The 25,502-nt window shown below is 42.7% G+C and overlaps 2 protein-coding genes across 2 annotated transcripts in view; both read left to right on the forward strand.

Annotated features, from left to right (window-relative positions):
* Positions 1 to 1,358, forward strand: part of IFNLR1 (interferon lambda receptor 1) — a 46,319-nt gene extending 44,961 nt beyond the window's left edge. Inside the window, exon 4 of the mRNA XM_040422259.1 lies at positions 1,198 to 1,358. Coding sequence (XP_040278193.1) covers positions 1,198 to 1,358 — 161 coding nt within the window. The remainder of the gene's footprint in view (positions 1 to 1,197) is intronic.
* A 502-nt stretch (positions 1,359 to 1,860) lies between these two features.
* On the forward strand, positions 1,861 to 18,309 carry LOC120993417. The gene is made up of 3 exons (XM_040421922.1): positions 1,861 to 1,979; positions 12,635 to 12,759; positions 17,184 to 18,309. Exons 2-3 carry the CDS (start codon positions 12,745 to 12,747, stop codon positions 17,874 to 17,876), a joined length of 708 nt encoding a protein of 235 aa, XP_040277856.1. The 5' UTR covers positions 1,861 to 1,979; positions 12,635 to 12,744; the 3' UTR covers positions 17,877 to 18,309.
* Positions 18,310 to 25,502: the final 7,193 nt, after the last annotated feature.

The following is a 25,502-nucleotide window of genomic DNA, read 5'->3' on the forward strand; positions in this document are numbered from 1 at the left end:
CAGTGTGCAGCTCTGCCATGGAGGCAGCCATGCATCCTGTCCGCATGGGGCTCCGGTTGTCGTTGTTGCCGCGGTGCCGCGGCAGGTAAGTGCGTGTTGTTTCTGGGCACTTGCCTGCCGATTCAGTAGCTGTGCACTGTCTGTCCCTTCCCTGGTAGCTAGGCCAGTTAGACTCCTGTTCATCCGTGTCTGGGATGAACAGGTAGTCTCAGCTCTTTTATTTGAGGGATTATCAGGGCGACTCAGGGTCCCAGATTCCTGGGTATGAGCCGTCCTAATCCTGGCCCTATGGTAAGAGGAAAGGGCGAGGATTAGGGAAGCAATAGGAGGTGACCTGCTCCCTTATCCTATCTCTCAGGCCTAGTTGCTCTTCATTGTACAGTGGGGGGGTTTCCCCCACTCCCCACCATGACACTATCCTACACTAATGCTGTTTTTGTTTTTATATTTATCTTTTATATTACCCAAATTTACAAGAATTTTTTATGGTCAGATGTGGTTTTCTTGTTGTAGCGGAAGGCAGGAATGACACATATCATTGCAATCTAGTAACTCCCCTTCATCTCTTTTGTATCACTAAGACCTGATGACAGCTCATTATGAGACAGTAGGCAAAAGACATGCAAATTGCTCATATCTGCCCCTAGTGGCCAACTATATATCCATAAAGTTGCCATCACCGTCAAAAGCATTTACTTTTAGCATTTGAGTTCCTTAGTTTAAAGGTATACAGAACTTATTGATGACATCCTCAAGATAGGTCATGAGTATCAAATTGGTGGGGTCTGACTCCCATTACCCCCGCCAATCAGCTGTTTGAAGGCAGCACTGCGCTCAGACAAGCACTGCAGCCTCTTTATAGTAAACAAAGCACAGCACCATGCATTGTATAGGGTATTGCAACTCAATTCTTTTTAACTTGAATGAGACTGAGCTGCAGAAAGACCATGTGACTGATGAACATGATGTCACCAGCTGAAAAAGAGACCGCAGCGCATGCTCGAGAACCACAACCCCTTCCAAAAGCTGACCATAGAGGTGCTGGGAGTTGGACCCAACAATCAGATATTGATGACCTATCCTGAGCATAGGTCATCAGTATGTACGTTCAGACAACACCTTTAAGCATGTTGGGCTTTGCACAGGTTATATTCAATGGATGTGTAATGGAATGTAATGCATACTTTATCTTTGCAGTGGACCCGGACCCTCCAAATCTAACTGTAACTCAAGGAGATGACTCTATAACTGTTAATGCCTCTACACAGATGCCAGTTTGTGTACGACCATACATCATTTCTAGGGCTTTGACATATTTCGTGATGATCCAGAATAAATACAATACAAATGAGGTATAAATACTACATTTCAGCACACTGAATACAGAAACATTAAGGTTAGGACCCACTCACAGAGGCAACCTTGGCCTGGTGAGTGGGCTTATGCCTTTTGATCAAAATGTACACTAATGCCTCATTTAGCATGTAGCATGGAGGTAGTACACATGCGCTATTTAGTGCTGTCTCCTGCAGAAATGCAGTGATGAGATCATAGCATTAGCAGTGGATGTGCGATTCATTTCTTCTTTTCTCCCATTATTCAATTAATGTGAAGATTGACCATAATTGTAACAGCTCTAAGAGATAACTAAATGTAAAAATCTCATAGCTACAAGCGGATTTAACGGAGTAACAAGATGCCAGAATTTAACAACTCCACTTCACATCGTGAAATAGCTGTTGGTGCAAATCATGTACCTTTATATGTAGGCAGAATTGCCTTTTGAACATTGAATGGATTTTCTTCTTTTTCATATGCTCTTTCTTATTAGGTCATAGAACAAGAACTGGATGAGCCTTCAATCACAATCAAAACTCTTGGATACAATGGAGAATATTGTGTTACTGCCAAAACAATACTTTTTAATGTTAAAACGAGCAAGTTCTCTTGTCCAATTTGCCTCAATTTCACCCAAAAAGGTAAAAAAATAAAATAAAGTGCTGAGAGCAGTGAATGAAGTACATCAGATTATTTTTAAAAGAAAATTGACTTCTGGCACCCAAAAGCGGTGTACATCCCATACTCCGAATTTATTATATGTGTGTCACCACATATAACTAGACCCCCTACTTTGGCACTATGACAACTTGTACCAAGCTGGATTATGCAGGGTGAAATAGTACATCGCAGTTGCAGCATGCCGCATTGTGACACCATTGAAATACATTGGGGCACATTTATCAAGCTCGTCTGTTTTTGCCCATAAAATTAGACAGACTTATTTCATTCGGTTGTCTCTCTTTTGCCAAGTATTTTTTTTTTTAGTCGCACAGCTGTTGATGGCGTATTTTTTATTAGTCTGACCTCTGGTGGTTGTTTTTCAGTTAGGTTAATTTTCACTTAGGCCTCGTTCACACTTCAGTGTTCGGTAAGGGATTTGTGAGCCAAAACCAGGTGCCGGTCAAAAATCACAGAACAGGTTCAGATCTTTCCATTATACCTTATCTCTGTGTAGGCTTCACTTCTGATTTTGGCTAACAAATCACTAATGGAAATCACTGACCAAACAAGTGTGAACGAGGCCTTAGACTGCTCTTATTTATTTGCACATAAAAAAGGTTGCGGAAAAAAGTTGTAAGTCTCCTGGGAAGTGCGACTTTTAATGCAAAAAAAGTCCTGGAGTGAAGTAGAAATTAGACTGTTTTTGGGACAAATTCAAATGCAAAAAATGGCGCACCTACAGTTCATAAACAGATTGGAAAAAAGTCACAAAAGTTTGAAAACTTCTGAATTAGTCTAAAAACTCAAAATAGACAAACAAGGCACAAAAGCCTTCAAAACAGGATCAATTTCAGTAGTAAATGTGACTGAAAAAAATAAGACTGTCTAAAATAGCATTTTTTAGACTAAAAACAGACGCAGACATAATGGGGAGATTTACAAAAACTGGAACTGGCTTAGTCACCCCTAGTTGCCATCTGATTGGTTGCTATAGGCCAAATTCCTCTCTCTAGGCAGTAGTGTGCGGCTGATACAACTGATACAACTTCCTGGAGTGTGTGTGCATGCTGTTCCAGTTCCCAGTTCCCAGTTCCCAGTTCCCAGCTCCCAGTTCCCAGTTCCTTGTCCACAGTCGTCTGCAAGATAAGTTCTGTTTATGTATTTATGATTTTCTGTTTTCTGGATCCAGGTGACCCTGACTCCCTCCGTGTCTGTGTAGGGAGCCGGTGGTCGTGTCCCCTCACTATTGTAGGGCCTTCAGGTCTAAGATAGCCGAGGTACGTGGATATGCGCCCATCCACCTTTGGGGTGGTCGCATAGGCTGAGCAATAAGGGAGAGCGGCAGGTCGATTGCAGGGGTCTCCCTTTTGTTCCTTAGTTGTGGGTCCAATGAGTCATTGTTTGTATTGTATTATCTTGTTTCCTGTACACCATCCGTGACATTATCAGCCGCCAAAACCGTCTCAAGCATGGATCCGGTTACACTTTTGGCTGAACGCTTTCAGGGTCTTGCTTTGGAGGTAGCTGATCTCCGTAAGACTTTTTCTCAGTTTCAAGTGACCGGTTCAGCTTGCGTTCATGGAGTTTGTGCTGAGCCTAAGATTTCGCTCCCGGATACGTTTTCCGGGGGTAGTGAGAATTTTGTACGTTTTAGAGAGGCTTGCAAACTCCATTTTCGCCTTCTTCCCCATTCTTCTGGTGATGAAGAACGAAGAGTGGGTATCATTATATCGCTGCTCAGGGGTAACGCTCAGTCCTGGGCCTTTTCGCTGCCGGAGGGGGCACGGCCCCTACGTTCAGTGGATGAATTCTTTTTAGCCCTGGGTCAGATATATGATGATCCGGATCGTATTGCTCTGGCTGAGTCTAAACTACGTCTGTTATGCCAGGGTAAACAATCCGCAGAGATTTACTGCTCAGAATTTCGGAGATGGGCAGCAGATACGGGTTGGAATGATGCTGCACTCCGAAGTCAATTTTGCTATGGTCTTTCAGAGGGATTGAGAGATGCATTTGCCTTTCATGAAAGACCTACCTCCTTGAATTCTGCTATGTCTCAGGCTGTTCGTATTGACAGGCGTCTTAGAGAGAGAGGAGAGATCTCTCCTTCCTGTCAGTCCCGGGACAGTGCAGCGGTCTCATTCTGTGCACAGGGGTCTCAGTCGCTGTCAGCCCCTTCTGAGCAAGAGCCCATGCAGCTGGGGTTGATTGCCTCGGACAATAGAAGATTCAGCCCGCAGGGGAGGGTTTGCTTTTGTTGTGGAGGTATAAATCATCTGGCAAATGTTTGTCCCTCTAGGAGATTCAGGCAGTTTTCTGGGAGTAATAAAGAGACAAAAAGGAAGAAATCTTTTAAGAATGTTCCGTCTGTTACTATTGGCAGGGTTGAGGCGGAAATTGAAGGTTTTCCTTTTGCTTGTAGTTCCCTTTTTGTCCTGCCTGCTAGGGTGGCGCTAGAGAGCAAGAGCATTTTTTGTGAGATTTTTGTGGATAGTGGAGCAGCTGTCAACCTCATTGATAATCAATTTGCAATAACTCATGGTTTCCAGGTATGCACTTTGGGAAGAGATATTCCTGTTTTTGCTATTGATTCAGCTCCACTTTCTCAGAAATCATTAAAGGGCATAGTTCACAATATCCGTTTAATTGTGAATGATGCTCATGTTGAGGATGTGTCATGTTTCGTCCTTAGCGGTTTGCCTACTCCTCTAGTGTTGGGGCTACCCTGGCTCACTAAACATAACCCCACCATTGATTGGCAAGCGAGGCAAATAAATGGTTGGAGTAACTTTTGCAGAGAGAATTGCCTCATAACATCTATTTCTGAGGTTTCTACTAAAACTGTACCACCTTTCCTCTCTGAATTTTTGGATGTCTTCTCTGAGAGTGGAGTTCAGGGTTTACCTCCGCACAGGGAGTATGATTGCCCTATTGATCTCATCCCAGGCGCCAAGCTGCCTAAATCTCGTTTATACAATCTTTCCCAACCTGAGAGGGTCGCTATGCGTGCTTATATCTCTGAGAGTCTGAGAAAAGGACACATACGACCCTCGAAGTCACCTGTTGCCGCTGGTTTTTTCTTTGTTAAGAAAAAAGATGGTTCTTTAAGACCTTGTCTGGATTTCAGGGAGCTGAACAGTATCACTATTCGTGATCCTTATCCGCTTCCTCTGATCCCGGACTTGTTTAACCAGGTTGTTGGGGCGAAAGTCTTTTCCAAATTAGACCTAAGAGGGGCATACAACCTGGTTAGGGTCAGAGAAGGAGACGAATGGAAGACGGCTTTCAATACCCCTGAGGGCCATTTTGAGAATTTAGTTATGCCTTTTGGTTTGATGAATGCCCCAGCCGTTTTTCAGCATTTCGTCAACAGCATTTTTTATCATTTAATGGGAAAATTTGTATTAGTGTATTTGGATGACATTTTGATTTTTTCTCCTGATTTCAAGACTCATAAGGAACACTTATGTCAGGTCTTACTCATCCTGCGGGAGAATAAATTATACGCGAAACTGGAAAAATGTGTGTTTGCGGTTCCAGAGATCCAATTTCTGGGGTTTCTTGTCTCCGCTTCTGGTTTTCGCATGGACCCCGAGAAGGTTCGCGCTGTGCATGAGTGGGAGCTTCCTGAGAATCAGAAGGCGCTGATGCGTTTTTTGGGCTTTGCTAATTATTACAGGAAATTTATTTTGAATTATTCCTCTGTTGTTAAACCACTCACTGATATGACCAGAAAGGGGGTAGATTTTTCTTCCTGGTCGGTAGAGGCGCGTAAGGCCTTTTCTAATATCAAGGAGAGTTTTGCTTCCGCTCCCATCCTAGTACAACCTGATGTTTCGTTACCCTTCATAGTTCAGGTTGATGCTTCTGAGGTAGGGGTGGGTGCGGTCTTGTCTCAGGGTTCCTCTCCTGCCAAATGGCAACCGTGTGCCTTTTTCTCAAAGAAGCTCTCCTCCGCAGAGAGAAATTATGATGTGGGAGATAGGGAATTGTTGGCCATCAAGTTGGCTTTTGAGGAATGGCGCCATTGGCTAGAGGGAGCCAGACACCCTATTACTGTGTTTACTGACCATAAAAATCTGGCCTACTTGGAGTCAGCCAAGCGTCTGAACCCGAGACAGGCCAGATGGTCTTTGTTCTTTTCAAGGTTTAATTTTGTTGTTACGTTCCGCCCTGGGGTTAAGAATGTGAAGGCAGATGCCCTATCACGTTGTTTCCCGGGAGGTGGGAATTTTGAAGACCCGGGTCCCATTTTGGCTGAAGGTGTGGTGGTCTCTGCTCTTTTTCCTGAATTGGAGGCAGAGGTGCAGGCAGCTCAGTCAGAAGCTCCTGATCTTTGTCCTCCTGGGAGGTTGTTTGTGCCTCTCGCTTTGAGACACAAGATTTTTAAAGAACACCACGATACGGTCCTTGCTGGGCACCCGGGGACAAGAGCCACACTGGATCTCATTGCCCGGAGATTCTGGTGGCCTGCGCTTCGTAAGTCGGTTGAGGGTTTTGTGGCAGCTTGCGAGACTTGCGCTCGTGCCAAGGTCCCTCATTCACGGCCATCAGGTCCTCTCCTTCCTTTGCCCATTCCTTCCCGTCCTTGGACACATCTGTCCATGGACTTCATAACGGACTTGCCTCGTTCCTCGGGGAAGTCTGTGATTCTGGTGGTGGTGGACCGTTTTAGCAAAATGGTGCATTTTATCCCTTTTCCTGGTTTGCCCAATGCTAAGACGCTGGCGCAGGCATTTGTTGACCACATTGTCAAATTGCATGGGATTCCTTCAGACATAGTCTCTGATAGGGGCACGCAGTTTGTTTCCAGATTCTGGAAGGCCTTCTGTTCTCGCTTGGGGGTTCGCTTGTCATTCTCTTCTGCTTTCCATCCGCAGTCGAATGGCCAGACAGAGCGTGTCAATCAGAATCTGGAGAATCAGGAGGATTGGTGTTCTTTTTTGTCCCTTGCTGAGTTTGCTTTAAATAACCGTCGTCAGGAGTCCTCTGATAAGTCACCATTTTTTGGTGCATATGGGTTTCATCCGCAGTTTGGGACTTTCTCTGGAGAGGGCTCTTCTGGTTTGCCTGATGAGGACAGATTCTCCTCGTCTTTGTCATCTATTTGGCAAAAGATTCAGGATAATCTAAAGAACATGAGTGAGAGATATAAGCGTGTGGCGGATAGGAGACGTGTGCCTGGTCCGGACCTGAATGTTGGTGATTTGGTGTGGCTGTCTACCAAGAATATCAAATTGAAGGTTCCCTCCTGGAAGTTGGGTCCTAGGTTTATTGGGCCTTACAAGATCCTGTCTGTCATCAATCCTGTTGCCTACCGTCTTGATCTTCCTCAGACTTGGAAGATCCATAATGTTTTCCATAAGTCCTTATTGAAACCTTATGTTCAACCTATTGTACCCTCGCCTTTGCCTCCTCCTCCGATTATTGTTGATGGAAATCTTGAATTTCAGGTCTCTAGGATTGTGGATTCTCGTCTTGTCCGCGGTTCCCTCCAGTACCTCGTTCATTGGGAGGGTTATGGTCCTGAGGAGAGGATGTGGGTCCCAGTGGCGGACATTAAGGCCTCTCGTCTCATCAGGGCTTTCCATAGTTCCCATCCTGAGAAGGTGGGCCCTGAGTGTCCGGAGTCCACTCCTAGAGGGAGGGGTACTGTCACAACCAGACAGCTGAGAAGCTCTGACAGGAGCCGTCCAGATCCTCCTCCTTGAGTTTCTTTGTTTTGGTTTCTGTTCCTCACCTCGTTAGTCTATCTCAGCTGTCATGCAGTCAGACTGATTACTTCCCTTTAAATTCCTACCCATATGGCAGTAGTGTGCGGCTGATACAACCTCCTGGAGTGTGTGTGCATGCTGTTCCAGTTCCCAGATCCCAGTTCCCAGCTCCCAGCTCCCAGTTCCCAGTTCCCTGTCCACAGTCGTCTGCAAGATAAGTTCTGTTTATGTATTTATGATTTTCTGTTTTCTGGATCCAGGTGACCCTGACTCCCTCCGTGTCTGTGTAGGCTGAGCAATAAGGGAGAGCGGCAGGTCGATTGCAGGGGTCTCCCTTTTGTTCCTTAGTTGTGGGTCCAGTGAGTCATTGTTTGTATTGTATTATCTTGTTTCCTGTACACCATCCGTGACACTATGCCCATCAGCGAATACCTTAGGGTGTCTACTTTCCGAAATTGGGTCATTTGTGGGGTGTTTGTACTGTCTGGGCATTGTAGAACCTCAGGAAACATGACAGGTGCTCAGAAAGTCAGAGCTGCTTCAAAAAGCGGAAATTCACATTTTTGTACCATAGTTTGTAAACGCTATAACTTTTACCCAAACCATTTTTTTTTTACCCAAACATTTTTTTTTTATCAAAGACATGTAGAACAATAAATTTAGAGCAAAATTTATATATGGATGTCGTTTTTTTTGCAAAATTTTACAACTGAAAGTGAAAAATGTCATTTTTTTGCAAAAAAATCGTTAAATTTCGATTAATAACAAAAAAAGTAAAAATGTCAGCAGCAATGAAATACCACCAAATAAAAGCTCTATTAGTGAGAAGAAAAGGAGGTAAAATTCATTTGGGTGGTAAGTTGCATGACCGAGCAATAAACCGCTAAATTTGTGGAGTGCCGATTTGTAAAAAAGGGCCTGGTCTTTAGGGGGGTATAAACCTGTGGTCCTTAACCCCTTAAGGACCCAGGACGTACCGGTACGCCCTATTTCCCGAGTCCTTAAGGACCCAGGACGTACCGGTACGTCCTGACTTAAAATCTGTATTCCGGCGCCCCAGGGGTTAATTGGAACGGGATTTCGGCTGAAATCATTCAGCCGGCATCCCGTAACAATGCAGGGGGGGGTCATTTGACCCCCCCATATCGGCGATCGCAGCAAACAGCAGGTCAATTCAGACCTGCGGTTTGCTGCGCTTTTTGCAGTTTCTGATCCCCGCGGGCCCTGACCGCGGGGATCAGAAACTTTAGAGTGTCTAAAATCAATATTTTTCACCCCCCCCTGCACCCCTGCACGATTTTATGCCGGAGGGTGGTGCGGGGGAAGTGTCGCATGCAGTGGGGGCGTTGCGGGAGGCGGGCGGTGCGGCAGGCGGGATCGCGATCCCCCGCCCGCCTCCCCATGAACGATCGTTGGCTTCTAGTGGGTATACCAGGGTGCCAGCACATTGCTGGCACCCTGGTATAAACGGCTGACATCTGTGAAGATGTCAGCCGTTTAACCCTTTCCATACCGCGGTCCGTACGGACCGCTGTATGGAAAAAGTTAACTGTCATCGGTCAGGGAGCTCCCTCCCTCTCCATCGGGGGGCTGCTGTGCCTTTGCAGCCCCCCGATGGAGAGGGAGAGAGCCCCCAGAGAGCCCCCCTCAGCCCTGTGCTTACCCTTCCCCGTCTGCGAAGTTGTGGCAGACGGGGAAGGTTCCCATGGCAACAGGACGCCTGCTCAGGCGTCCTGCTGTCCATGGTGCTGAACAGATCTATGCTAAAAGGCATAGATCTGTTCAGACAAGTGTAAAATACAGTACAGAACAATATATATTGTACTGTACTGTATTATACAGACATCAGACCCACTGGATCTTCAAGAACCAAGTGGGTCTGGGTCACAAAAATGTAAAAAAAAGTGAAAAAAGTTAAGATAAAAAAAACAAAACATTTATCACTGAATAAAAATAAAAAAAATAAAATACACTACACATATTAGGTATCGCCGCGTCCGTAACGACCTGATCTATAAAATGGTCATGTTACTTTCCCCGCACGGTGAACGCCATAAAAATAAAAAAATAAAAACTATGAGAAAATTGAAATTTTGCCCACCTTACTTCCCAAAAAAGGTAATAAAAGTGATCAAAAAAGTTGCATGTACGCCAAAATAGTACCAATCAAACAGTCATCTCATCCCGCAAAAAATCATACCCTACTCAAGATAATCGCCCAAAAACTGAAAAAACTATGGCTCTTAGACTATGGAAATACTAAAACATGATTTTTTTTGTTTCAAAAATGAAATCATTGTGTAAAACTTACATAAATAAAATAAAAAGTATACATATTAGGTATCGCCGCGTCCGTATCGACCGGCTCTATAAAAATATCACATGACCTAACCCCTCAGGTGACCACCGTAAAAAAATAAAAACAAAAACGGTGTAAAAAAAGCCATTTTTTGCCATCTTACGTCACAAAAAGTGTAATAGCGAGCGATCAAAAAGTCATATGCACCCCAAAATAGTGCCAATCAAACCGTCATCTCCTCCCGCAAAAAATTAGACCCTACTCAAGATAATCGCCTAAAAACTGAAAAAACTATGGCTCTTAGACTATGGAGACACTAAAACATTTTTTTGGTTTTAAAAATGAAGTTATTGAATAAAACTTGCATAAATAAAAAAAATTGTATACATATTAGGTATCGCCGCGTCCGTGACAACCTGCTCTATAAAATTACCACATGATAAAACCTGTCAGATGAATGTTGTAAATAACAAAAAAAAAAAACGGGCCAAAAAAGCTATTTCTTGTTACCTTGCTGCACAAAAAGTGTAATATAGAGCAACCAAAAATCATATGTACCCTAAACTAGTACCAACAAAACTGCCACCCTATCCCGTAGTTTCTAAAATGGAGTCACTTTTTTGGAGTTTCTACTCTAGGGGTGCATCAGGGGGGCTTCAAATGGGACATGGTGTAAAAAAAAAACAGTCCAGCAAAATCTGCCTTCCAAAAACCGTATGGCATTCCTTTCCTTCTGCGCTCTGCCGTGTGCCCGTACAGCGGTTTACGACCACATATGGGGTGTTTCTGTAAACTACAGAATAAGGTCCATAAATATTGAGTTTTGTTTGGCTGTTAACCCTTGCTTTGTAACTGGAAAAAAAATATTAAAATGGAAAATCTGCCAAAAATGTGAAATTTTGAAATTGTGTCTCTATTTTCCATTAAATCTTATGCAACACCTAAAGGGTTAACAAAGTTTGTAAAATCAGTTTTGAATAGCTTGAGGGGTGTAGTTTCTTAGATGGGGTCACTTTTATGGAGTTTCTACTCTAGGGGTGCATCAGGGGGGCTTCAAATGGGACATGGTGTCAAAAAACCAGTCCAGCAAAATCAGCCTTCCAAAAACCAAACCGCGCACCTTTCACTCTATGCCCTACTGTGTGCCCGTACAGTAGTTTACGGCCACATATGGGGTGTTTCTGTAAACGGCAGAGTCAGGGCAATAAAGATACAATCTTGTTTGGCTGTTAACCCTTGCTTTGTTAGTGGAAAAAATGGGTTAAAATTGAAAATTAGGCAAAAAAATGAAATTCTCAAATTTCATCCCCATTTGCCAATAACTCTTGTGCAACACCTAAAGGGTTAACGACGTATGTAAAATCAGTTTTGAATACCTTGAGGGGTGTAGTTTCTTAGATGGGGTCACTTTTAGGGAGTTTCTCCTCTAGGGGTGCATCAGCGGGGCTTCAAATGGGACATGGTGTCAAAAAAACAGTCCATAAAAATCAGCCTTCCAAAAACCAAACGGCGCACCTTTCACTCTACGCCCCGCTGTGTGGCCGTACAGTAGTTTACGGCCACATATTGGGTGTTTCTGTAAACGGCAGAGTCAGGGCAATAAAGATACAATCTTGTTTGGCTGTTAACCCTTGCTTTGTTAGTGGAAAAAATGGGTTAAAATGAAAAATTTGACAAAAATATGAAATTCTCAAATTTCCTCCCCATTTGCCAATAACTCTTGTGCAACACCTAAAGGGTTAACAATGTATGCAAAATCAGTTTTGAATACCTTGAGGGGTGTAGTTTCTTAGATGGGGTCATTTTTGGGTGGTTTCTATTATGTAAGCCTCGCAAAGTGACTTCAGACCTGAACTGGTCCCTAAAAATTGAGTTTTTGTAAATTTCTGAAAAATATCAAGATTTGCTTCTAAACTTCTAAGCCTTATAACATCCCCAAAAAATAAAATATCATTCCCAAAACAATTCAAACATGAAGTAGACATATGGGGAATGTAAAGTCATCACAATTTTTTGGGGTATTACTATGTATTACAGAAGTAGAGAAACTGAAACTTTGAAATTTGCTAATTTTTTTCAAATTTTTGGTAAATTAGGTATTTTTTTGTGCAAAAAATAATAATTTTTGACTTCATTTTACCAGTGTCATGAAGTACAATATGTGACGAAAAAACAATCTCAGAATGGCCTGGATAAGTCAAAGCGTTTTAAAGTTATGAGCACTTAAAGTGACACTGGTCAGATTTGCAAAAAATGGCCTGGTCCTTAAGGTGAAAATAAGCCCGGTCCTTAAGGGGTTAAGTGGTAAAGGACAGCTCGGTACTGCCAAAACCCGGACCGGCACTTAAAATCCAGTCCGGTGTTTGACCCCACCTGGCTGCAAATCAGCCCAGCAGCACACGCTGGGAGAAAAATACCTGTTTACCCAGACCATACCCTGCACTGTGTCACACCCCTTGGACATGAATGGCTCAGGGTGCTATCTGCAAAAAAGTGAACAGCACACAGATATAAATTTTCGGTTGTATGCATGAGGTCTTAATAGGTTTTTCTCCTTTCTGTCCTTGCTATTAGTTTGTGTGATGTTTTATATGTAAAATATTACATCTTTTCTTTTTAGATGGGCGCTATCACACAGTATTACTTGCTGTGCCAGCACTTTTTCTAATTTGCAGTGGTATTGCTATTATAACTTGTCTGGTCTGGTATAAGATAAGAGTAACCTTCAAGATGCCTCAAGTTTTGGTAAGTTCTGCAAGAGTTCTCTGTGTAATATTTAAAATGGAAAATGTATTGGGGCACATTTATTAAGCTTGCCTTTTTTGTAGAAAAAAAAAAACTGGCGTATTGGCAAAGTCTGTATTCAATTTGCACCACATTTATTATACCTTAAAGGAAATCTGTCACATGGATTATCACTAATAAAGTAAAACTATTGTCATGTAGAACATACTACCTCATTCCCTGATATACCTTTTAGGCCTCATGCGCCTTCCACAATTTGCGGCCCATTGTAGACATGCCTATTCTTGTCCGCAAAACGGACAAGAATAGGACATGCTATATATTTTTTGCGGGGCCTCGGAACAGAGCAACGGATGCGGACAGCACACGGAGTGCTGTCCGCATCTTTTGCGGCCCCATTGAAGTGAATGGGTCCGTACCCGAGTCGCAAAAACTGCGGCTCAGATGCGGACCCGAAAAACGGTCGTGTGCATGAGGCCTTATTCAGCGTTTCTTGTTTTCTATCCTGCGGAAATCATCTTTGTATGATATACAAATTAGGCAGTAAGCTGTCCAGAGGGGCGTTGTTTTCTTTGAACAGTGCTCAGGAACGTCCCCATCCAGTGCCCAGCCCTGCCCTCCAGCAGAGCCCAAGCACGCTCCTCCTGGGCTGAGACTCCACATCCTCATCAGTCAAAAAGTCAAAACGGGCACAAAAACTGTTGGTAAATAAGACAATCGTAAACAGGCTTTTTACTCATGAAAACAGGCAGCGACACTTTAGTAAATGTGCCCCATTTACGTTTCAAGAAAGTGGTTTGCATAAATTGTTTTACGCTGGGGCTATATCTAGACTTTTTGTAGCACTTTTCATTGATTTTAACTATTAAGCTCCAGCTGTAGTTCAAAGCAGTAAACTGACTTGTATGCAATCTTGTGTACTGCTGCTGTCACTTGATAGTTAAAAGTGCTACAAAAAATCTAGATAGAGCCCCAGCTTTAGGCCTCTTGCACACAAATGTATTTTCATTCCGTGTCCGTTCTGTTTTTTTGCGGACCGTATACAGAACCATTAATTTCAATGGGTCCACAAAAAAAACGGAAGGTACTCCGCGTGCATTTCATTTCCGTATTTACGTATATCCGTTCCGCTAAAAGATAGAACTTGTCCTATTATTGTCTGCATAACGGACAAGGATAGTACTGTTCTATTAGGGGCCAGCTGTTCCATTCCGCAAAATACAGAATGCACATGGACGTCATCTGAATTTTTTGCGGATCCGTTTTTTGTGGACCACAAAATACATACGGTTGTGTGCAAGAGGCCTTAGGCTAGGGCTACACAGCGACATGTGTTGTGTGACAATAAGTCGTGCGACAAAAAGGGTACAACTACATTGCAACATGTGTCACATGATATTCATGTCGCACATTTTTTGTAATGATAGTCAATGGTGTCGCACTGCGAAATGCTGCGACTGCGATCCATCCAACTTGGATAGATTTTTTGCTTTACCATTTTTTATAAAGAATGTTGCGCGACTTTTCGGCGTCAAGGAGTCGCGCAACAAATGTCTCTGTGTAGCCCTAGCCTTAGGCTGCCCATACACATTCAGTTTTTCTGATGCAGTTTTTGAACCCAAAACGAGAAAACCTCATCAAAACTTGAGCTTGTACAGGTAGCTTTAGATTGCCCAGCCATTTTCAGGTTTTCTGTTTCAAACCGCAGAGACCAGGGGGAAATGTGTGCAATCAGCTATGTGTTTTTATGCGTTTTGTTTTTTTTCCCCACCAATTTATGTGGTTTCTCCTTTTTAAGGTATAAATTTGCTGAAACTCCACTCCTGGGGTGGTGTCGTTTTGTTAGTCTGCTTTGTGTGGGGTTGTGCGACAATTTTATTTAAAAAGTCACATCTTCTAGTAGATGGCAAAAGCTTTCACTTTAAATATAGTGCCCGCTCACAAGCTCAGCAGGTGCCATAGCCGCTGGGTTTCCACTGTTACATACAGCAGACGTCCAGGGCTAATGTCTGCTATCGGCAATTAGCCGATTGCAGCCTTTTAACCCCTCAAATGCATCTGAGTGTTGAAAATGTGGGAGCAATGCGTTCCAGCGCTGGTAACTGCTTCCTCTCACTAAGATCAGAGTTACCTTGTAATGATAGGTCTGAGCCTGTAGGTAGCAGCACTGCATTGGAATATACTAAATTCCATATTAAGTGATGGATCAATTTCCGTTACAAAATAGAAATGGCAATCTAATAACTGCTTGCTATTGTCACCTAAGGTAAAAAAGTATATAAAAAAAAAAAGTTACAAAATATTTAATATAAAAGAAAATCTAAAAATTCAAATCCCCAAAATAAAAAATAAAAATAAAAAATAAACATCTTGGACATTAACCCCTTCAGTACCAAGCCACTTTTCACCTTAAATCCCAGGCCGATTTTTGCAAATCTGACATGTCACTTTATGTAGTAATAACTTTGGACCGCTTTTTCTGATCCAAGCCATTCTGAGACTGTTTTGTCGTGACACATTGTACTTCATGACAGTGGTAAATTAGAGTTTTATCGCAAAAAAATTATTGAAAACTCATACAAATGCCAAAATAGTATCAATAAAAACTACAGATCAAAAAATGAGCCCTCACGTAGATCTATAGACCCAATTATAAAATAAAAGTTATGGCGGTCAGAATATGGCAATGAAAAGAAATATATATTTTTTTCAACGTTTTACTTTCTTAGTATTAAGAAAAACTATATAAATGTGGTATCCTTGTAATCATACTGACCTGGAGAATGAAGGTAACAGATTAGTTTTACCGCATAGGGAATTCTGTAAAAACAAAACCCATGAATTTTTTTTTTTTTCCAGTTCCACCCCATTTGGATTTTTTTTTCCAACTTCCTACTACATCTTATGCAATATTAAAATAGTGCCATTAGAAAGTACAAATTGGGCTACAAAAAACAAACCCTCATATGGCTATGTTCACGGAAAAATAAAAAAGTTATGGCTCAAGGGATTAAAATAGGGTTTATTCCGTTCTCTAAAGGAAACCTGTCAGCAGTTTTCTGCTGCCCTTACTTATAAATCCTAACAGCTCCAGCCCATGCTAATGAGTCCCAATATTCATAAACTCCTGGCTGTCCCCGCCCACTTGCATCTGACTGACAGGTTTTTTTCTGTATGAATTAGCAGCAGGTGGGCAAGGAAAGCCAGGAGCTCATGAGTACTTGGGACTCATCATTATGCACTGGACCTTTTAAATACACTATTTTGGCAAAATGGCTGGAACAACCAAAAAAAGGAGACCCAGCATCTTGATAAGGAGACTTGTCACCCTAAGGGCTCATGCACACTACCGTATGTATTTTGTGGTCTGCAAATAACGGATCCGCAAAAAATACGGATGACGGCAGTATTTTGCGGAACGGAACAGCTGGCCCCTAATATAACAGGACTATCCTTGTCCGTAATGCGGACAATATTAGGACATGTTCTGTTTTTTTGCGGAACAGAAATATGGACATGTACACGGAGTAACTTCCGTTTTTTATGCGGACCCATTGAAATGAATGGTTCTGCATACGGTCTGCAAAAAAAACTAAACAGACAAGGAAAGAAAATACGTTTGTGTGTGCATGAGCCCTTAGTTAGGACACCATAAAACTGGTGACAGACTCCCTTTAAACCTGTTGGCCTATCAATATTAGGGCAGTGGGCGTCTAGCTCTCTGTAACCACACATCCCCTTTATTGTTTATCAGGCACAACTCCATACCCTTAGTAATGGCTGTGTGTGGTATTACAACTAAGAAGAACTCAATTCCATTCAAGTGGATAGGACTGACCTGCAAAATCAGAAACAGCTACTGCTAATCGTACAGAGCTGTGTTTGACAAACGGCAAGGGTCCCGAGAGTGGGACCCCTGCCGATCTAGTATTTTAAAGAACTGGATAACCACTTTTAACTGTATTGGGGGAATATATTAGAAGTGGCAATTCTTACAGCATTCATGATAACAAACCCCATATAATACACCCAAATTGTTAAGCAATTATAATTCTAGTCCATATTTCGGAGTTTTATGTACCAGAAAGAGACATCTACGCCAGCAAGGTACCTAGCTCAGATTTCTGGTATAATATGCACCAGTTGTCTGGCTCACATATTGTTAAATGAGTCTGGCAGCCCACCTTTTATATTGTTTTTCTGATACAGAGTCACTATGCTAATATATATGGAGCATGACAACTAAATATGATACCCCATCAAGCAATGCATGGATGGAACTACACCTGTATATTAGCTCAATAAGTCCTATAAACACTACAAAATACATCATAAAGTAAATACTCCAGCTTAAATCAAACCTTAAGTATATTCCTGCATTTTATTCTTATTTAGCTTTTACTTTACTATACTTTTTTTTAAAGGATTTTTCAAATAACAAATATTGCCAGAAGAATCCATGTTTGCCAGAACTGGACCCCAATATATATCATTCAGTTACCATTTGTAATAAGGCAGAAGAGGACTTCTCAATCAAACTTCAGATTCCTGATATATATGATGATGGGGACAATATTTACCCAACCAAAGGCCAAGGATACATGGTGCGACCCTCTATGCAAACTTTAGATCCTCATAGGCAGCTGTACTTTTCTTCTAAAGGCTTGGAGTTCAATTCCAGCAGTGACAACTCTTCATCTGGCTGTACCTGCCCAAATACATCAGGATCAGTCACAAACATGTTCTTCGAAGCAAAGAATGATCAAACTAGCGATTGTTCTAATGAGATCAATATAGATGTCTCAAGAGATGTTCAAATGTTTCCCTCTACATCCATTTCTGAGAGCAACCGGTTTGACAGTCTCCCTACATCAGTCTCTAATTCCTTAGGGAACGTGCTCTTTGATACATTGTGTATAGGGGGCAATAATGATCCTATGGACATCTCAGATGGGGAATCTGATAACCAGTACTGCACAGACTCTGAGGACGACTTGGACTCATGCCATACAGACTATAAAAAGTCTGATTCCAAATCCCCTTCAGAAGATGAAAACGCACATAAAGACTGCAGTTCAGATTACACACTGAGGACTTGCATGTCAAGGAAATATTAAATATGGAGAAACAAATATATTTATTTATGGAAGATTAGGGCTAATATTGCAATGAATGGTATAAAATGTGTGTGTGTGTATGTATATATACCACCTATAATAAAACAGAAGGATTCTTGTTTTCTCTACAAGGATTTTATTGTTCCAAAGCATTAAAAATGAGTAGACAATCTTAATTAAAATGATCCTATTTTGTGTCTACAGTCCTATACACACACCTATGTGTTTCCTTGGTAACAAAATGTGTAAATGTTCCCATGTGGTCATATTTCCAACCATGTATTCCCTACCTAGTGCTAACCTACCAAATAAATTAGCAAGGGTTAAGGAAGGAAGAAGGAATATGCGAGGGGGTATAAATGATCAGACTACACAGGGTTTGTTTTTTGTCTGTTACCATGGAGACATACAGGATTGCATAGTTGCTGTTTACTTAAAGGGAACCTGTCATGTGGATATTTGATTATAATATAACTAATTATATACAATCATTAACTACTAAAAAGTGCCTTAGATGTATTCACTTACTGGTGTGACAGATGGTTACCTCATAATATTCACACAAAGATGCCGCATGCCGCATGCTAATGAGCTGATTTGAGTCCAGCGTGATGTCAGTGAGTCCAGCGTTTTTTTAATTCAAAGCTATAGCCACTCCCCCGCCCACCTGCTGCTGATTCATATGGAAAAAAACTGTCATTCAGCAGCAGGTGGGCAGGGAGAGTCAGGAGCTCATGAATATTCAGGACTCATCATTATCAGCTGGAGCTTTTCAATACAAGATGTTGGCAGATTGACTGGGTCAATTTAAAGAAAGTGACCCAGCATTTGGCTAAGAGAATCAGTCACTTATTTATGATGCCCTTAGTTAGGACACCATACAACTGGTGACAGGTTCCCTTTAACGCTACAAATAGTCTTAACTGTAATTAGTAATTTTCAAAATTTGAATTTCTCTGCTTTTAAGGCAGATAGTGATTCCTCACAAAATAGTTATTACTTTACATTTCCCATATGTCTACTTTATGCTGCCATTATTTTGTAAACGTCACTTTAGTTTTTAAAGACATTAGAATGCTTAGAATTTTCAAAGCAATTTAAAAAAAGCTCTTCTGGCACCATTTTATTTATTTATTTATTTTATTTATTTTTTTAACGAAGTTCATCTGACAGTTTAGACCAGGCATCCTCAAACTGCAGCCCTCCAGCGGTTGCAAAACTACAACTCCCAGCATGCCCGAACAGCCTACAGCAGGGCATTGTGGGAGTTGTAGTTTTACAACAGCTGGAGGGCCGCAGTTTGAGTGCCTGGTTTAGATCATGTGCTATTTTTATAGAGCAGGACACAGACATGTCGATACCAAATATGTCTATTTTTTTTTTTTTTTTTCAGTTTACATAATAAATCACGCTTATGTGTCTGCATATTCTGAAAAACAAATCACAGTGGAATTTATAGGGTTACGAAAAGTGTCAATATAGAAATCGCAGAGAAAAATGAATTTTCATATAGAACATAACTTTTACTATTGTTGGTTAAAATAATACCCCATCTTAGTATGTACAGTCGAGGACAAAAGTTTTGAGAATGACACAAATATTAGTTTTCACAAAGTTTGCTGCTAAACTGCTTTTAGATCTTTGTTTCAGTTGTTTCTGTGATGTAGTGAAATATAATTACACGCACTTCATACGTTTCAAAGGCTTTTATCGACAATTACATGACATTTATGCAAAGAGTCAGTATTTGCAGTGTTGGCCCTTCTGGCAACTAAAATTTAATGTTGATAAGTGCAAGATAATGCACCTGGGACGTAAAAACCCAAGAGCAGAATATAAAATCAGTGATACAGTCCTAACCTCAGTATCTGAGGAAACGGATTTAGGGATCATTATTTCAGAAGACTTAAAGGTAGGCAGACAATGTCACAGAGCAGCAGGAAATGCTAGCAGAATGCTTGGGTGTATAGCAAGAGGAATTACCAGTAGAAAGAGGGAGGTGCTCATTCTGCTCTACAGAGCACTAGTGAGACCTCATTTGGAGTATTGTGCTCAGTACTGGAGACCATATCTCCAGAAGGATATTGATACTTTGGAGAGAGTTCAGAGAAGAGCTACTAAACTGGTACATGGATTGCAGGATAAAACTTACCAGGAAAGATTAAAGGACCTTAACATGTATAGCTTGGAAGAAAGACGAGACAGAGGGGATATGATAGAAACTTTTAAATACATAAAGGGAATCAACAAGGTAAAAGAGGAAAGAATATTTAAAAGAAGAAAAACTGCTACAAGAGGACATAGTTTTAAATTAGAGGGGCAATAGGTTTAAAAGTAATATCAGGAAGTATTACTTTACTGAGAGAGTAGTGGATGCATGGAATAGCCTGCAGAAGTGGCAGCTGCAAATACAGTGGAGGAGTTTAAGCATGCATGGGATAAGCATAAGGCCATCCTTCAGATAAGATAAAGCCAGGGGCTATTCATAGTATTTAGTATATTGGGCAGACTAGATGGGCCAAAAGGTTCTTATCTGCCGACACATTATATGTTTCTATGTTTCTTTTTCAGGACCTCTGCAATTCGACTGGGCATGCTCTCAATCAACTTCTGGGCCGATTCCTGACTGATAGCAACCCATTCTTTCATAATCACTTCTTGGAGTTTGTCAAAATTAGTGGGTTTTTGTTTGTCCACCCGCCTCTTGAGGATTGACCACAAGTTCTCAATGGGATTAAGATCTGTAGAGTTGCCAGGCCATGGACCCAAAATGTCAACGTTTTGGTCCCTGGGCCACTTAGTTATCACTTTTGCCTTATGGCACGGTGCTCCATCGTGCTGGAAAATGCATTGTTCTTCACCAAACTGTTGTTGGATTGTTGGAAGAAGTTGCTGTTGGAGGGTGTTTTGGTACCATTCTTTATTCATGGCTGTGTTTTTGGGCAAAATTGTGAGTGAGCCCACTCCCTTGGATGAGAAGCAACCCCACACATGAATGGTCTCAGGATGCTTTACTGTTAGCATGACACAGAACTGATGGTAGCGCTCACCTTTTCTTCTCTGGACAAGCCTTTTTCCAGATGTTCCAAACAATCGGAAAGAGGCTTCATCGGAGAATATGACTTTGCCCCAGTCCTCAGCAGTCCATTCACCAAACATTCTGCAGAAGATCAATCTATCCCTGATGTTTTTTTTGGAGAGAAGTGGCTTCTTTGCTGGCCTTCTTGACACCAGGTCATCTTCCAAAAGTATTCGCCTCACTGTGCGTGCAGATGCGCTCACACCTGCCTGCTGCCCTTCCTGAGCAAGCTCTGCACTGGTGGCACTCCGATCCTGCAGCTGAATCCTCTTTAAGAGACGATCCTGGCGCTTGCTGGACTTTCCTGGATGCCCTGAAGCCTTCTTAACAAGAATTGAACCTCTTTCCTTGAAGTTCTTGATGATCCTATAAATTGTTGATTGAGGTGCAATCTTAGTAGCCACAATATCCTTGCCTGTGAAGCCATTTTTATGCAACGCAATGATGGCTGAACGCGTTTCTTTGCAGGTCACCATAATTAACAATGGAAGAACAATGATTTCAAGCATCACCCTCCTTTTAACATGTCAAGTCTGCCATTTTAACCCAATCAGCCTGATATCATGATCTCCAGACTTGTGCTCGTCAACATTCTCACCTGAGTTAACAAGACGATTACTGAAATGATCTCAGCAGGTCCTTTAATGACAGCAATGAAAAGCAGTGGAAAGTTTTTTTTGAGATTAAGTAAATTTTCATGGCAAAGAAGGACTATGCAATTCATCTGATCACTCTTCATAACATTCTGGAGTATATGCAAATTGCTATTATAAAAACTTAAGCAGCAACTTTTCCAATTTCCAATATTTATGTAATTCTCAAAACTTTTGGCACGACTGTATGTTAGGCTACGTCAAATGAAATAGACAAGGCCTTACTTGGACGTATCAGGATAGTGAAGTCCGATATATAGAAAAATTTACGGCAACTTACAGTTAGATGACTGTGGACCTGGCCAAACGGTGAAAAGAGAGGAGGTGGATAAGGGGAAGGGAACAATATCCCTAATACAACCCTCAATGTACCCCTGCCTACAGGCGGAGCACCCGCCCCGAAAGGGGCGAACCCACCTCTCGGTGGCTAAGCCCTCGCTGTCGCCTAATGTTACCCTGCCTGTAAGGATCGATGATGTTCGTCCCTTCTTTAGCAGTTTGTCCCCGACGCGTTTCCCCAGACGTAATAAAGGCTGGTTCATCAGGGACTCAGGATAGTTGATAGGTTCTTGCAGGTTTCATTAGATGAATGCCCAACTGATAATGGTGGGCAAAACTCTGATAATTGCATAGCACCTTACTACACCAGGAGGTCTGCTATGCAATTTTTAGAGTTTTGCCCACCATTATCAGTTGGGCATTCATCTAATGAAACCTGCAAGAACCTATTAACTATCCTGAGTCCCCTGATGAACCAGCCTTTATTACGTCTGGGGAAACGCGTTGGGAACAGCCTGCCAAAGGTCCGTGCCACTAGTGTGAAAGTAGCCTAAGGGTACTTTCACACTAGCGTTTTTCTTTTCCGGCATAGAATTCCGTCCTAGGGGCTCTATACCGGCAGCATGCTACGGTTTTATCAACGGCCCAAAAAAACTGAACACTTGCCTGAATGCTGGATCCGTCCTTCCGGTCTGTGCATGCGCAGACCGAAATAAATGTGAAAAAAATAAATGCCGGATCCATTTTTCCGGATGACACCGGAAAGACGGATCCGGCATTTTAATGCATTTGTAAGACGGATCAGGGTCCTGATCAGTCTTACAAATGCCATCAGTTGGCATACGTTTTGACGTATCCGGCAGGCAGTTCCGGCGACAGAACTGCTTGCCGGATCACTCTGCTGCAAGTGTGAAAGTAGTCTAACACGAGCGCTACCATTAGGTGTATTTTAAACCTGAAAGGCGGATTCCTGTTCATCATTGTCCAATACGGGAGCGCTCCTGTCTAACCTACATGGGGATTGACCAATAATACCTACTCATACCATTTCTCTTACCTCCGATAGGTGCTCACCATTGATACCTATCTAGTGTGCATGTTTCCCGTCTTTAATTATTTTGCCTATTATTTCTTCATAGCACAGACTCCGGGACTTAGGCTGAGTTCACATGAGCGTGTCCGGATAAGGTCCGGATGCGTTGCGGCAAACCCGCGCAAGTAGGTACCCAATTGCAGTCAGTTTTGACTGCGATTGCGTTCCGTTGTTCAGTTTTTATCACGCGGGTGCAATGCGCTTTGCACGCGCGTGATAAAAAACTGACTGGTACCCAGACCCGAACTTCTTCACTGAAGTTCAGGTTTGGGTTCGGTGTTGTGTAGATGTTATTATTTTCCCTTATAACATGGTTATAAGGGAAAATAATAGCATTCTTTAATACAGAATGCTTAGTAGGTGGTCAATTGAGAATTAAAAAATAAAAAATAATTAACTCACCTTCTCCTCTTGATCGCTTAGCTGCCAGTCTCTTCTTACTTCTTTAATCATGAGCTGCCGGCTAAAGGACCTGTGGTGACGTCAGGTCACATGGTCCATCACCACGGTGATGGACCATGTGATTGGACCATGTGGTGCGATGTCACCACAGGTCTTTTAGCCGGCAGCTCATGATTAAAGAAGTAAGAAGAGACTCGCAGCTACGCGATCAAGAGGGGAAGGTGAGTTAATTATTTTTTATTTTTTAACCCTCAATTGACCACCTACTAAGCATTCTGTATTAAAGAATGTTATTATTTTTCCTTATAACCATGTTATAAGGGAAAATAATACAGTGAATAGCAACCATGCATGAAAATCGCACCGCATCCGCACTTGATTGCGGATGCTTGCGATTTTCACTCAGCCCCATTCACTTCTATGGGGCCTGCGTTGCGTGATATAGAGCATGCTGCGATTTTCACGCAACGCATAAGTGATGCGTAAAAATCACAGTTTATGTGCACAGCCCCATAGAAATGAATGGGTCCGGATTCAGTGCAGGTGCAATGCGTTCACCTCCCGCATTGCACCCGCGCGGAAATCTCGCCCATGTGAACTCAGCCTAATACTTTCTCTGCCTCCGTTCACCACTCCGCGCTTGCAATAAGACTTAGACTGATTCAGCTATCAGTATCTCTGATGCTTGTGCGTCCCAATTTAGACTCTTTTACATACCGATATACCCTGATCTTCCATTACACGTGACTTGGGACATAGTTTATATTTCTCCTTCTTCACTATTGCTACTATTCCTGATGTTATTTCATTCATTCCCTGTTACATTTCGATGACTTTATATTAGAGGAGATTATTATTATTAATCAATCATTATTACCATGACACCATCATATACTGTCACGAACCGGCAGGACAGGTAGTGAATCCTCTGCACCAGAGAGGCGATGGCGCGGGTTGTACTAGAGGACCGGTTCTAAGCAGTCACTGGTCTTCACCAGAGCCCGCCGCAAAGCGGGATGGATTTGCCGCGGCGGTAACTACCAGGTCGTGTCCCCTAGTAACAACTCGACCTCTCTGGCAACTGATAAGGCGTGGTACACAGGGAGAAGGCAAGAGCGTAGTCGGACGAAGCAGTGGTCAGGGCAGGCGGCAAAGGTTCAAAGGCGAGTGGACGGTAGCAACGGGTACGGCAACAGGTAAGGCAAACTAACATCATAGGGAACGCTTTCTCTGAGGCACAAGGCACAAAGATCCGGCAGAAGGCTGTGGGAGGAGAAGGTATAAATGGGCAGTGCACAGGTGCAGCCTAATTAAGTCAGCACTGCCTCTCACAACCTTAACCCTTAATAACCCCTTTGGACCAGGCACCAATCACTGGTGCACTGGTCCTTTGAATCTAAGAGTCCCGGAGCGCGCGCGCACCCTAGAGAGCGAGGACGCACACGCCGAGACACTGGAGTGCTGCCTGGGGACATACGCTGTGAGCGCTCCGAGACCAGCAGGGGACCCGGAGCGCTCAGCGTAACAGTACCCCCCCCTTTGGTCTCCCTCCCTTTTTGGTACCGAAGAACTTGCGAATGAGACTGCGGTCCAGGATGTTCTCCTCCGGCTCCCATGACCTCTCCTCAGGACCGCAGCCCTCCCAGTCGACCAAAAAAAATCTTTTCCCCCGGGAGATCTTGGTCGCCAAGATCTCCTTGACAGAGAATATATCGGAGGTACCGGCGACAGGGGTGGGAGAAACAAGCTTGGGAGAAAAACGGTTAAAGATAGCAGGTTTAAGAAGGGAGACATGGAAGGAGTTATGGATTCGGAGGGACGGAGGAAGATGGAGCTGATAAGAAACTTGATTGATACGACTCTTGATTTTATAGGGTCCCAAGAAACGAGGGCCCAACTTGTAACTTGGGACCCTAAATCGGATGTACCTAGAAGAGAGCCACACCTTGTCACCCGGGCGAAATTCCAGTGGAGATCTGCGTCTCTTGTCAGCTTGAACCTTCATACGGGCGGAAGCCCTGAGGAGAGCAGCGTGGGTTTCTCGCCAGATGGAGGAAAAATCCTGTACAAGACTGTCAACGGCAGGTACAGAAGAAGGAGTGGGAGACTGCGGCAGCGGT

This window comes from Bufo bufo, chromosome 3, assembly GCF_905171765.1.
Source record: "Bufo bufo chromosome 3, aBufBuf1.1, whole genome shotgun sequence".
Classification (NCBI taxonomy): Eukaryota; Metazoa; Chordata; class Amphibia; order Anura; family Bufonidae; genus Bufo; species Bufo bufo.